This window comes from Conger conger, chromosome 2 (assembly GCF_963514075.1).
Source record: "Conger conger chromosome 2, fConCon1.1, whole genome shotgun sequence".
Taxonomy (NCBI): Eukaryota; Metazoa; Chordata; class Actinopteri; order Anguilliformes; family Congridae; genus Conger; species Conger conger.
In genome coordinates this window covers 71,644,621-71,658,513 of record NC_083761.1, presented here as the reverse complement: position 1 = coordinate 71,658,513, position 13,893 = coordinate 71,644,621, and the positions used below count along the sequence as shown (strand labels likewise).

General features: G+C 41.7%; 1 protein-coding gene across 3 annotated transcripts; it reads right to left on the bottom strand.

The window, feature by feature from the left end:
* Nucleotides 1-1,394: 1,394 nt before the first annotated feature.
* On the bottom strand, nucleotides 1,395-9,934 carry zgc:174863 (uncharacterized protein LOC100136852 homolog). Of its 3 annotated transcripts, none has more exons than XM_061231184.1 (8): nucleotides 9,835-9,934; nucleotides 9,079-9,148; nucleotides 8,238-8,528; nucleotides 6,273-6,584; nucleotides 5,722-5,892; nucleotides 5,346-5,378; nucleotides 4,300-4,335; nucleotides 1,395-4,160 (listed from the first exon to the last, which is right to left on the bottom strand). In XM_061231184.1, exons 2-8 carry the CDS (start codon nucleotides 9,140-9,142, stop codon nucleotides 4,111-4,113), a joined length of 957 nt encoding a protein of 318 aa, XP_061087168.1. In that variant the 5' UTR covers nucleotides 9,143-9,148; nucleotides 9,835-9,934; the 3' UTR covers nucleotides 1,395-4,110. The 3 variants fall into 3 exon arrangements, with proteins under 3 accessions (XP_061087168.1, XP_061087169.1, XP_061087167.1); XM_061231185.1 differs by lacking the exon at nucleotides 9,835-9,934 and adding an exon at nucleotides 9,581-9,717; XM_061231183.1 differs by lacking the exon at nucleotides 5,346-5,378.
* Nucleotides 9,935-13,893: the final 3,959 nt, after the last annotated feature.

Here is a 13,893-nt window from a genome sequence, read left to right as displayed (position 1 = left end):
TTCTGCTCTGCTTGAGAGCTCATTGTGTAGACGGTTCCCAGCTGGGTTTAGGGAATCCACATAGCTTTTGACCTTTCACGTGCTGTGGAAGCCCACCACTATGCCTTCTCAACTGACCATGCAGTGGGTGGCTTGAATCACCAAGAATTTGTGACCTTATTTTCTATGAGTTTGACACAGACCTCATCTACCGAGGTCTGTTCTTGTGATGGGTGCGTGGGGGGTTTGGACCCAAAATACACGACTCAGAAACAATGGTGGAGTAAAGTCCCGTCATGGCTTTATTCAGGGTATATCCAGAGAGCGCAGTCAAAAACAAGCAATGTTCGTACACGTAAAATCTAGCCAGAAAACGCGCAGTATCGAGGGAGAAGGCAGTCTCGTAATCGGTACACCATGCAAGAAGTCCGGTTGCCAGGAAAGCTGTCAGCGGGGCAAAAGTACAGGCGGGCGGTAGGCAGGCTCAGGGTCAATGACGGCGCAAGAGTCAAGACCGAAGTCTGCTCCGCCGGGCAAAAGTACAAAAACAGCAGGCAAAGTCGTGGTACAGGCAGGCAATGGTCAACAAAACAGAAGTCAATAATCTTTGGTCAATAAACAGGCTTGGATCGTAATGGGTAAAATGGGTAAAATATGCACAAAAGGTGCACTGACGAACAGGGAGGGAGGGAGGGAGGGAGGGAGGGCATTTACTAATCTACTAGCTAATCTACTAGCATTAGTAGATTAGTAAATAGACAAGGGAAACAATTAGGGAAGTGTGAGTGACAGATAGAGAGAGAGAAAGCAGGAAAGCAAGGTTTGCAGAAAGACAAGTAAAAGTGCATCAAATCTCCTTGTTCTAGTGAGAATACGAGCTGCTGCATTTTGAATTAGCTGGAGCCCTTTCAGCGAGGAATTTGCACATCCAGACTAAAGAGTACTGCAGTAATCTAATCTTGAGGTAACAAAAGCTTGGACTAGCTTTTCTGCCTCATGTAAGACAGTATTTTCCAAATTTTATAAATATTGCTCAAGTGATAAAAAGCAACCCTAGAGATGTTTTTAATATGTGTATCAAATGCAAGATCTGGATCAAAAGTAACACCAAGATCTTTGACAGCACTTGAAGTGATGGAAATTCCATGAATGTTCGGCATCTATAGTCAGATAATTTGCATTTTATGGACTTGGGCCCCACTACCATTAGCTCTGTAGTGGGTCAGCCACCTGGCCAACTTAATCAGCCTTGACTACAGCTGGGTGTCATCTGCATGGTTGTGTTTTTATAATTTATCTGAATAAAATAATTATGGAAAAGAAGAAAAGTGAGGCAGAGCACTGAAAACAGGGGTGTCAATCATTTTAACATTTATCATTTCAGGAAATAAATTACTCAATGTAAAAAAACAACATTTTCTCTGATCAATTTTATTAATTGAGCATACATATATAGCTTTTTACAGACATTTTTTTTTTTTTTTTTTTTTTTTACAGTATGTAGGGCACAGCAGTGTTATTTCACAGATTTATTTGGTTCCCTTTTTGATTTTAATTAATCAAATTGGATGCCTTTGTTTCACACACATGTAACATCATACATCATACAACATCATACATTTTTTTCAGGAAGCAACTTAACTTCTGGTTAATGGACATTGAAGGAAATTGCATTGAGCAGTATCTGCAGTGTATACACTTGTGTGCACTGTATTGAAGGATGTTCAAAAGCCATCCATTTACCAGAGTAGCATTTGTCTCTGTCTGCTGAACTGTCAAAACATGCCTTTTCAATGAAATGGCAATACTGTTAACATGACTTATATTGCAAAATTAATTCATATTTTACCTTCATTTCCCTCTGGATAAACCTGTCTTTAAAATGTAATGTGCTACTAAGACAAATTACAAGAAAAAAAAAAAAAAAGGTTCAAACTAATAATATGATGGAAATCCTCACTGTTATTTGAAGTAATTAATCATTTAATAATTAGTCAAATAATAAAACGGCAGTATAAAGTACAGAAGCAATACACTGCAATAGAGCAGAGGTCACCACTGCTTTCCCCCCCTCCCATCGCCTGGGAGTCAGGAGTGAAGACAATCTGGCCAATCAACAGCGCTAATTGTTCAGCTAATTACCTAAGGGAAAAGAAAGCCAGGCTGGATTTGGATTTGAGGTCCAGATTTGACGATCACTGTATTAGAGGCACCACAAAGTAATAAAATACTTTACACAAAGTGAAATACACAGGTGAAATGCACAAATAATTGCTCCTGTACATGTACTTTTTTTTTTCTTTTTTCTTTTTTTTTTTTTACACAAACCAGTGGAAACAAATGAGCGTTAATCACAGCACTCAATGCAAACAATGTGCCACAACTACATTCTCAACATTTAAACCAAAGTGGGAGGAGTGTTAACAATCACGACATTCAAGCAGACAACACACAGCAATAATAATCACATTCAAATTCACATTAAATCTTCTGCGGCTTTAGCCTATCCACTTAGAGCAGGGGTGTCCAATCTTATCCAGAAAGGGCCGGTGTGTGTACAGATTGTTGTTTTAGCACAGGACTAAGACAGCTGATTCTACTCATCAAGGTCTTGACTAAAGACCACGATTAGTTCACTAGTATAATCAGGTGTGTTACTGCTGGGTTAAAACAAAAACCTGCACCCACGCCGGCCCTTTTAGGATAAGATTGGACACCATTGACTTAGAGGTTTGGCGCATGGTGTGTTCAGAGATTCTCTTCTGCATAAACAGCTGAACCTCTTAACTGCATGCTTTTATGCATTTAGTTGATTAAATGCACATGATTGGCTGATTATATATTTGCAGTAACAAGCTGGTGTACAGCTCTACCCAGTAAAGTGATTACTGAGTGTATATTGTGACTGTGGCACTATGATTTATTTACATGACTTTAAAAATGTGTAAAAAATATTTTTTCAAAATGTACAAATCAGGTAAAAATGAACACAGTACTAGAAAAATAAGCTGCATTCTCATAGTTTTCAATAACCGTTTTAACATCTAATAACGAGTCAATGAAATATGGGTTTCAGAATATCCTGTGAACCTGCTACCTCAGAGCAATAATGGATCCCCCTGAGCACAAATGTACTTCATCTAAATTGCACAATAAAGTTTAGATCTTTAGTTTAATTTTAAACTAAAGTTTTACTTTAAAGTTTAGTAATGATGCAAACGCTGAAGCAATGCCTTTACAATCTCTATTTTAATGCATTGCTGTAAATGTAGTGTTAGTTTAGCTGTTAATGTAAGGATCCTATGTATGTGTAGTTCCAAGTGCAACAGCAGTTGTTCTTTTTTACAGATGCTTCACTGTTCTGCCTCTTTAAGCTTCCTCCTCGCTACCTACAAAGCCATTTTGATCGCGATGTTTCTACAGTCCACAAATTCAGAGACCGCACAGTTGTGTAAAAGCAAGGAATAGCTGCGCTGCAACTCATCTTTGGAATTGATTCCTGCTGTAGCCACAATTAGATCCACACAGCCGTTGGGCCCTTGAGCAAGGCCCTTAACCCTGCATTGCTCCAGGGGAGGATTGTCTCCTGCTTAGTCTAATCAACTGTACGTCACTCTGGATAAGAGCGTCTGCCAAATGCCAATAATGTAATGTAATGAAGTCCAAAACATTGCAGTTGATCTAACATTAAACATTCTGAATCTGTTCTCTTGCTTGGCCCTATGCTGATTTAATGCCCATTTAATGCAAGACACAATTTATTCATTAGTTTTATTTATGCGGCACGTAATTTGGGGTATTACCTTTTCCAAGCACCATTCGTATGGAGCTTTTGTCTCTACAAAGTTCAGTTTGAGGTTCCGCAAGAGGAAATCAAAAGAGGATATGAGGCTCTAAAGACAACAAGGCAGACTGTTCTTGCTGTCGTAGGACGGTAGAGAGCAAAGTGAAAGTAAATCCATAAAAGGGGATTACCAAAGCGCTCAGTGCAGTGCCGTGACTATCAGTCTATAACAAACTGGAGCGCATTAGTTTATCACTGAGCTGGTAATGACCCAGGAAGGGAAAGTAAATGTCCTTGCTTTGTCCAGTTGGTTAAACAAATCCTTCCTGAAGGGGCAGTATCCAACTTTAATTGTCTTCAGACTGTGGAGACCCAGATTCTGGCTGTGTGTTCAAGTCTGCCAAAACAAGAAGATATCTATTCAATGCGTTACCAGGTAATCTTTTTGGATTAAGTCGTCTGCAGTAAAGCAAAACATCAAAAAATCTGAGACCTTGACTAATTGACTAGGCTACTGTCACCGAGTAAATAATTACCTTCTTCCATTGTGTAGGAATCATCACTCCTTGCACCTGAAGGCAAAGCAGAGAAAGTAATTCGTACATAGTTCAGTAACTGGTCCATCCGGTTGCAGAAGTATGTAGGCCATATTCCCACAAGAAAACACTGCTGCCAAGAGTTACAGAATGACAAAAGTTGGGGGAATTTCCAGATAACAAAAACTAAATAGAAAATGTTCATAGAAAATAACAAACAGATGAGCATACTGAAACTAAACCCAGGGAATAGAACATCCGCTATCGCCATCTGCTCATCAGGCAGCCAGATCACCACATACCTTTTCCCGCTTAATGTGCCATTTTGATTGCGGTGTTACACACCACAGCTACATACATTGCACTATCCTCCTCTACATGAGGCTGGACATTTGTACAACAAAAAAATAGTGGCACATAAGATAGGGTGCCACTATTTTGATGATGCAATTCAAAATTCTATTCATATTCAAAGGTAAATCAATCTCTGTGAGGCCATACAGCCAACAGAAAATGATTCCACGAAAAGTTCCAGAAAAGTGATGCAGGTATGACAACTGTAGCAAAGATGCCCCTCCATTCCACCAGATTTCCAATGGCTCCACAGAATGAAACAAAATTGTAGTTTATTCCAGTAAATTGCTTATCCATTTATAGCAGGGCTGCCCAAACCTGTTCCTGGAGATGTACTGTCCTGTAGGAGTTCATTTCAGCCCTAATTTGGTACACTTGATTCTACTGATTAGCAGCTCAATGAGAACTTAGTGTTCAATGAGGTGTGCTTTCTTAAGGGCTGGAATGAAAGCATACAAGATGAACCAGGACTGAGTAGCCCTGATTTACAGGATAACTTTTTGTCTTTAAACGTATTCACGTGTCACCATGCTATACTATAATTTACACAACTTGAATGTTGTTTGATTAAAGCCAGAATGTTTAAATGAATGTTTCTGATTAAAGCCAGATGGAACTTTAAGCGTCTGAGAAACCATTGGAAGTGCGTAGTACTAAGAATAGCAACAGTGAAAAAAAATACTAAATCATACTCAATATGGGGTAAGTTGACGGCCTTCGGGCCCCTGTAAATGAAATTATTCAATGATCGTTAGACATTACATTACATTATCCAAGTATCTATATACAGTAATTATACCCACGTCAAATATTACTTAGACCGATACATTTAAATTATTCTTCATGATTCTTGAAAATACTGGCAACTTAATCATTCTTCACCAACAGCCTTTTTTGCTCTGCTCTGCACACGTTTTAACATTTATTTACATTTCACACCAACTTTGGGCCAGAGGAGATAGTATGAGCAGCTCTCTGTGGTGCTAATCTAAACAGCTCATGAATTCCCCTCAGCACTGAGCCAACAAGGAAGAATGCCAGAGTAGGAGGAGCAGCAGCCTGCCTTACCATTTCTCTGAAACGGCCCACACAGAGCCTCCTCCGCACTTCCCCCCAGACGACGAGCTCGTCTACAGCGCAGCAGGGCCAGGAACAACAGGCCACACACCACTGACCCAATCACCACAACGATCGCTGTAATGGCCGTGCTATTCCGGTCTCCTGTAACCGATTCTGGATCTGTGGGACAAGACAACAAATATTCACTAATTCCACTCGGGCCCACAGCACCAGGAACAGTGGGGGCATTTGCATTGCCTTTCCAAAATGAGAACAGAACAGGCCACTACACACCAAGCAATCACTTATCCGATACAAGCATACATATTCCGATCTCTGTGTCAATTTAATCAGATCAATATATCACACTCAGCATACATTACAGCATTTTACTGCCTCGAGGATCCTGGCCATTACAGTTTTTTTCCAGTTTGTTGACGTTTGAGGCACAGATAAGGCTGTTGATCAGGGAATAGCCAGTGAAACCGGTGTAGCCGGATGACTAAGGTGAAGGATTGCATCACAAAGTACCACTGACGGAAAAGTTTAATCACACTTACTAATTAACTTGAATGGCAGCTCAAGTTCTGCTTCTCCTTCTTTTTCACCTTTGCTGTTTAACACCTCGCACCGATACTGGGGATTGGTGGAGTATGCTTTAAAGGTATAACTGCTTTTTAAGTTAATGCGTTTGTCTGCGGTCTCCTCCTTCGTCGTTTCTGCACTGCGGCTCCAGTCGTTGTCGTGCTTGTCATACCACCGGATCTTTCCAGCAGGATATCCCCCGGAAGCATTACAGAACATAGTGACTGTCATTTCGTCCTGGATTTCCCCATCTGGAACTGAGCTCATGGCTGGCTTGGAGTATTTAGCTAAAAGTGAAAGGACAAAGCTCCATTAATACAAAGTCACTCACTTGTGTGTTTACCGCTTATCATACACTCTGTTATTTATAAACAAAGCTTTAAACAGCCATTCAGTCTCAACCCGAGCTGAAAACAACATAAATCTCAGACTGTGAATCTGATGTATTTCTGTTTTTTCTTTTGTTAATCTCTCTGCGGATCATGGCTGTTGTTCTTACGCGAGATCCTGTTTTGGGTCCCGTTTATCCTTTCACTTTGAATGGTTAAGTTTAGGAAAGGGTTTGTAGGAAAACAGAGGGCTAATAGGCACAACTTATTGTCTCAGTGGAATACACTGTAATGTGGGACTTTCCTCATGTTATGGGAGGATTAAGAGGATGAAGCAACAAGTGAACAATGGTTTACTAAAAGGCCTGGGGGGGTATATCACAAAGCAGGATTCCTGAGTTACTCGGATAAGTTCACCAAGTAAAACCCGGAAACCTTACAAAGTGGCACATGGACTGAAGTAAAGACGGCTTTTCCGTGTTCTACTAGGGCAGGGGTCGGCAACCCTGGTCCTGGAGAGCCGCAGGGTGTGCTGGCTTTCGTTGTTACTTGGCATTAATTGATCAAAAAGCCGTTGATTACACAGTTAACTCACCTCACCTGGTTTCTTGGGTCTGAATCGGCTGCTTATTTTAAGGTGAAGACGAAAGCCAGCACACCCTGCGGCTCTCCAGTACAAGGGTTGCCAACCCCTGTACTAGGGGAACCTTTCCAGCTAACTCAGGAATCCTGCTTTGTGATATACCCCCCTGGGGTTGATAAAGGTGTCCATATTGGTGGTGGTTGAACCGAATTTCCCCTCATCACTGTAAATGGTAAATGGTTGGCATTTATATAGCGCCTTTATCCAAAGCGCTGTACAATTAATGCTTCTCATTCACCCATTCATACAAAAACTCACACACCAACGGCGATTGGCTGCCATGCAAGGTGCCAACCAGCTCGTCAGGAGCATTTGGGGGTTAGGTGTCTTGCTCAGGGACACTTCGACACAGCCCGGGCGGGGGATCGAACCGGCAACCCTCCGACTGCCAGACGACTGCTCTTACTGCCTGAGCCATGTCGCCCCACTGTAAAGTGTTTTGAGCGTGAGAAACATGCTATATAAATACAACAAACAATTTCTTCCATCCATCCATCCATCCATCCATTATCCTAACCCGCTTATCCTGAACAGGGTCACAGGGGGGCTGGAGCCTATCCCAGCATACATTGGGCGAAAGGCAGGAATACACCCTGGACAGGTCGCCAGTCCATCGCAGGGCACACACACCACTCACTCACACACTCACACACTCACACACTCACACACTCACACACTCATACCTATGGGCAATTTAGACTCTCCAGTCAGCCTAACATGCATGTCTTTGGACTGTGGGAGGAAACCGGAGTACCCGGAGGAAACCCACGCAGACACGCGGAGAACATGCAAACTCCGCACAGAGAGGCCCCGGCCAACGGGGATTCGAACCCAGGACCTCCTTGCTGTGAGGCAGCAGTGCTACCCACTGCACCATCCATGCCGCCACAAACAATTTCTTGTTACATGAAATTAAAAAAATGTATGGATCCAAACGTGCGTTTACTTTGAACTGAAAATATGCCCACCTGTGACAATGAGGCTCACATCTGCTTTGTCTTCGCCGCTGTCAGTTAAAATTTCACAAAAGTATTTCCCTGCAGCTGTCGTCGGTGTGTTTGTCATCAGGAAGGACACATTTGTGCTGTCAGACTGCGGTCGTATTACGTGGAAGAATTCTGGCTTGCCAGCACCCTCACCCACACATTTGGCTGATTCTATTTTCACATTTTCACCGTGGGATTCCAAACTGCAGTTCAACAGACACTCCTCGCCATGAACCGCATGGATCTCATGCGGGCAAACCAGACGGAGCAACTCTGCAGACATAAACAATAACTTCAGTAATTACACGGCATGTAAACTGCACTGGGTGAAAACATGAGTTGAAACAAGTTAAGACACGTTAATCTATCACTGAGACCACATCCAAAAAATGAGCAGTGATAAGCGGTGCATTAACCAGCCCCCCAGTAGCAGTTTATGAGCTTGAAACAGGAGGCATTTTACCTTTATACTTTTCATTTATTGGATTAATTGATAAGCATGTCAATTCATTTAATTATAATAGCAAATAATCCCAATAACGTGAGTCGAGTTTGTTAGCACACTTGACAAAAGCTGTGCATTTAAAGATTACATATAAAGATGTTTCATATTTGTAAAGAGAACTAACTCCATCCCAAATTAAATTGGGGATGATTGTTTTACAAAATTCAGTTTTCTGAATAAATAATCCAAAACTGAAGCCAATCAAAATCAGTCACAAATTATACTCTGTTCAAAGAATCGCGGATAAATGTACATATTTGTTCTTAATCACATAATTCTTTCATATTGATATTGACCAAAATAAAACTAATAACTTACTGTCGTTAGAGAGTGCACACATGAACTGAGCAAACACTACAGACAGAATCCAGATCGACGTCATTTCCCCCTTGAATGCAAGAAGGAAAAAAATGAAAAATAAATAACAATAACATGGGCAATGTGTAAAAAATGTAATTTGGATTACAAAGAAGATAATCTACAAACGCGAAGTAATTTTAAAAGATGTGGGAACATTCCATTTAGTCGTGCGTATATCGTGGATATTGGCACGGCTGGAACACAAACTGACCAAGAGACAATGGACCTCCTTTGCATAATAAAGTATTACCAATCATGCACCCAGTATTACAGAATGGCAGTAGATCATTAATATATAGATTAAAAAGAACTCCTTTAATTAATACTTTTAGAATAAGTGGAAACACATAAATGTGGTTTTGGCGTCATATTTACGTTAATTGCCTTTGTCAATATCGCCACTTTCACTTTAACCGAACGCAATGTTCTCAGCTGAACGTCTGGACGGCGTTTCACCAACCTTTCACCACAAATATGTTCACTGGGTAGTATGATCACCCTCCGCAGTACGCTTCTCCAACACACAACCGAGTCTTATTCATGTGATTAACGTTACGTTTTGAAGAACACTTCCAACTAAAATATTGGAGTTTCCGCATCAGCCAGTTCAAGAGATTTTAACGTGATACTGAAACGGAAACGCGCTATAGCCTATAATTCTGTTTCGTAAAGAGCAAGGCATCTAACTTTCACGAAAGTCTATATTTTCCTTACCTTAATGAAGTTGGATTTGAATAGACGAACAGTTGAACTCTTTCCGTCCTGTTGCTAAGCCGACTGGAATTCCTTGTGACTTGGTTACTTTCGGTTTTACTTATTATTCCCTATCCAATCACATCCAAATCCATGGGAGGTCTATTATCGTCAATGAATACGAAATAAACATAACGAGTAAACCCAAAATGTAAAATATACACACAGTACTGTGCAAAGGTTTTAAGCAGGTGTGAATAAATGCTGTCAAATAAGAATGCTTTCAAAAATAGAAATGTTCGTTTATTTTTTATAATTTAATAAGATGCATGAACAGAAGTAAGGGCGGCACGGATGGTGCAGTGGGTAGCACTGCTGCCTCACAGCAAGTAGGTCCTGGGTTCGAATCCCCGTCGGCCGGGGCCTCTCTGTGCGGAGTTTGCATGTTCTCCCCGTGTCTGCGTGGGTTTCCTCCGGGTACTCCGGTTTCCTCCCACAGTCCAAAGACATGCACGTTAGACTGATTGGAGAGTCTAAATTGCCTGTAGGTATGAGTGTGTGAGTGAATGGTGTGTGTGCCCTGAGATAGTCTGGCGACCTGTCCAGGGTGTATTCCTGCCTTTCGCCCAATGTACGCTGGGATAGGCTCCAGCTCCCCTGCGACCCTGATCAGGATAAGCGGGTTCAGATAATGGATGGATGGATGAACAGAAGTAGTGAACGAGCAGAAGAAAAATCTAAATCAAATCAATATTTGGTGTGACCACCCTTTGCCTTCAAAACGGCATCAATTCTTCTAGCTATACTTGCACACAGTTTTTGAAGGAATTCAGCAGGTAGGTTGTTCCAAACATCTAGGATAACTAGCCACAGTTCTTCTGTGGATTTAGGCAGCCTCAAATGCTTCCGTCTCTTCATGTAATCCCAGACAGAGTCGATGATGTTGAGATCAGGGCTCTGTGGGGGCCATACCATCACTTCCAGAACTTATCCATCATGGTATCGCATCTGCCTGTACTTCTCAGCATTGAGGAGACCATTAATTCTGACCATATCCCCAACTCCATTTGCAGAAATGCAGCCCCAAACCCTCCACCATGCTTTACTGTTGCCTGCAGACACTCATTCTTGTACCGCTATCCAGCCCTTCGGCAAACAAACTGCCTTCTGCTACAGCCAAATATTTCAGTATCATCAGTCCAGAAAACCTGCTGCCATTTCTCTGCACCCCAGTTCCTGTGGTTTCGTGCATAACTGAGTTGCTAGGCCTTGTTTCCACGTCGGAGGTATGGCTTTTTGGCCACAATTCTTCCATGAAGACCACTTCTGACCAGACTTCTCTGCACAGTAGATGGGTGTACCTGGGTCCCACTGGTTTCTGCCAATTCTGAGCTGATGGCACTGCTGGACATCTTCTGATTGCAAAGGGAAGCAAGTATGATGGCTCTTTCATCTGCTGCACTAAGTTTCTTTGGCTGACCACTGCGTCTACAGTCCTCAACATCACCTGTTTCTTTGTGCTTCTTCAACAGAGCTTGGACAGCACATCTGGAAACCCCTGTCTGCCTTGAAATTTCTGCCAGGGAGAGACCTTGCTGATGCAGTATAACTACCTTCTGTCTTGTTGCTGTGCTCAGTCTTACCATGGTGACTGACATTAAATTGTCTTCAGCAACCTCACCTTGGAAGCAGATTTTGGCTGTTCCTCACCCAGTTTGAACTCCTACACAGCTGTGTCTATTTCAGCTAATGATTGTGTTTCAACCTACATATTAAATTGATGCTCATTAGCTCCTGTTTGGTATAATTGGTTAATCACACACCTGACTATATGCCTACAAAATCCTTGACTTTGTGCAGCCACAAGTGTACCTAGAAGAATTGATGCTGGTTTGAAGGCAAAGGGTGGTAACACCAAATATTGATTTGATTTAGATTTTTCTTCTTTTCACTCACTTTGCATTTTGTTAATTGATTAAAATAAACTATTAACATTTCTATTTTTGAAAGCATTCTTACTTTACAGCATTTTTTCACACCTGCTTAAAACTTTTGCACAGCTGTGTGTGTGTGTGTGTGTGTGTGTGTGTGTGCGTATATATATATATATATATATATATATATATATATATATATATATATATATATAGATATGCCTGTTTTGTGATTGTTCTGCGTGATTAGAGCAGTTGATTACACAGTAACTCACCTCATCTAGTTACTTTGGTCTCAAGTGTTTGCATTATTGTTGCTGTTTTGAAATGGATGAAATGAATGATGGATGTACATTGTAATAGTATGTCTGATATACATTTGCCATATTATTATGTAACAATATTTAGTACAGAATATATCAATAGAATATGTATTTATCAGAAATCAATGTATTTTGTCGTTCCCAAGAGCCTAAAATTGGTCAAATATAAGGACACAGAGAATATACCACCTTGTTTACATACTGGTATTCCTTGTTTATGAACATTTTTCATGCAAGAATTGGGTTAACAGTTTCAGGAAGAATTAAGGTTTTTCCCCCATCTACATACAAATACAATACAAGGTACTGTATAAGTATACACAAACAGGAACACTTCCATGCATTTTCTCCATCGAAAATTCTACTTAAAAAAAGTTTCCATGACCCGTAGCTCAACAGTGGTGCTTTGAATAAATGTTAAATTTGTAATGTCAATTGTTTTTTAACCTACTGTTTTACTGTTCGACTGCACATTTCCTGAACTCTTTGGAAACACAGAAAAAGGAAGTGTTGGGGAGGGAGCTGTTTACCACACACACACAGTTATTGTGAAATCTCATGTTGTGAATCACATTTTTGTGTGGTTGCTGAATTTACATTTTAGTCATTTGGCAGACGCTTTTAATCCAAAGCGACTTACAAGTGCATAGGTTCTACCATAAGTCAAAGCATCACATCCAGAAACTAGCAAAATACACATGAAATGCTGTTCTAAACATAGTTGTCATCATAAGTGCATTTTTTTTTTTTTGGATAGGATAGGGATATCAGAAAGGAGGGGTAGGGGAAATCAGGAGGGAGGACTAAGGTAGAGTTTGAAAAGGTGGGTTTTGAGTCTGCGTCGAAATAGGGGGAGGGATTCTGCTGTTCTGACAGTGGTAGGCAAGTCATTCCACCACTGAGGAACCAGAACGGAAAACAGGCGTGAACGTGCAGCTCGACCGCCAGGTGCACGTAGAGAGGGAACCATAAGGCGACCAGAGCTGGCAGACCGGAGTGGTCTAGCTGGGGAGTAGGGAGTGATCAGGGATTGTATGTAAGATGGCGCAGTCCCCTTAGCAGCCTGAAATGCCAACACTAGGGCCTTGAAACGGATGCATGCAGCAATAGGAATCCAGTGGAGGCCAATGAGAAGCGGGGTGACATGAGCCGACCTGTGCTGACTGGTGATCAGGCGGGCTGCAGCATTCTGGACCAGCTGGAGGGGCTTGATGGCACACGCTGGGAGACCGGCTAGGAGGGAGTTGCAGTAATCCAGGCGGGAAATGACGAGCGCCTGGACTAGGAGCTGGGTGGCTTTCTCAGTCAGGAGATGACGGATACGGCGTATATTATACAGAATGAACCTGCAGGTTCTGGCAGTGGAGGATACTTGTGGAGCCAGGGTGAGGCAGTTATGAAGAGTCACCCCAAGATTCTTTGCCGTACGGGAGGAATGGAGAGGAATAAAGTATGGGCCCTCCTAAATCCTAATTAGGTCACCCATTACTCCAACTTAATAGAAAGCTACATGATTTGTGTTCCCCTCTTGGGGGGAGGTGTCAAGCATCCAGCGATAGAATAATGAAAGTCTGGTAGATGTGTAGGGTCTGATGATATTTCAAAGATATAATAAAGTGTCCTTTTACATTAATGGCATTTGGCTGATGCTCTTATCCAGAGTGATGTACAGTTGATTTGACTAAGCAGGAGACAATCCTCCCCAAAAGCAATGCAGGGTTAAGGGCTGTGCAGATCTTATTGTGAGGGGGTTCATTTCTGCAACAGCAAATCTTGGACATCATAACCAACCAGAAACCAAGGAGAAACTGTGTGGAGCTCTG

Bases quoted from the DNA above. Each gene is read 5' to 3' on its own strand.
- zgc:174863 (XM_061231184.1), bottom strand. From the start codon at position 9,142: ATGACGTCGATCTGGATTCTGTCTGTAGTGTTTGCTCAGTTCATGTGT. The intron at 4,336-5,345 runs GTATGATTTAGT...CTTTGCCTTCAG, and splicing joins GTCAACTTACCCCATATTGA to GTGCAAGGAGTGATGATTCC. The intron at 4,161-4,299 runs GTAATTATTTAC...TTGTTTTGGCAG, and splicing joins TTCCTACACAATGGAAGAAG to ACTTGAACACACAGCCAGAA.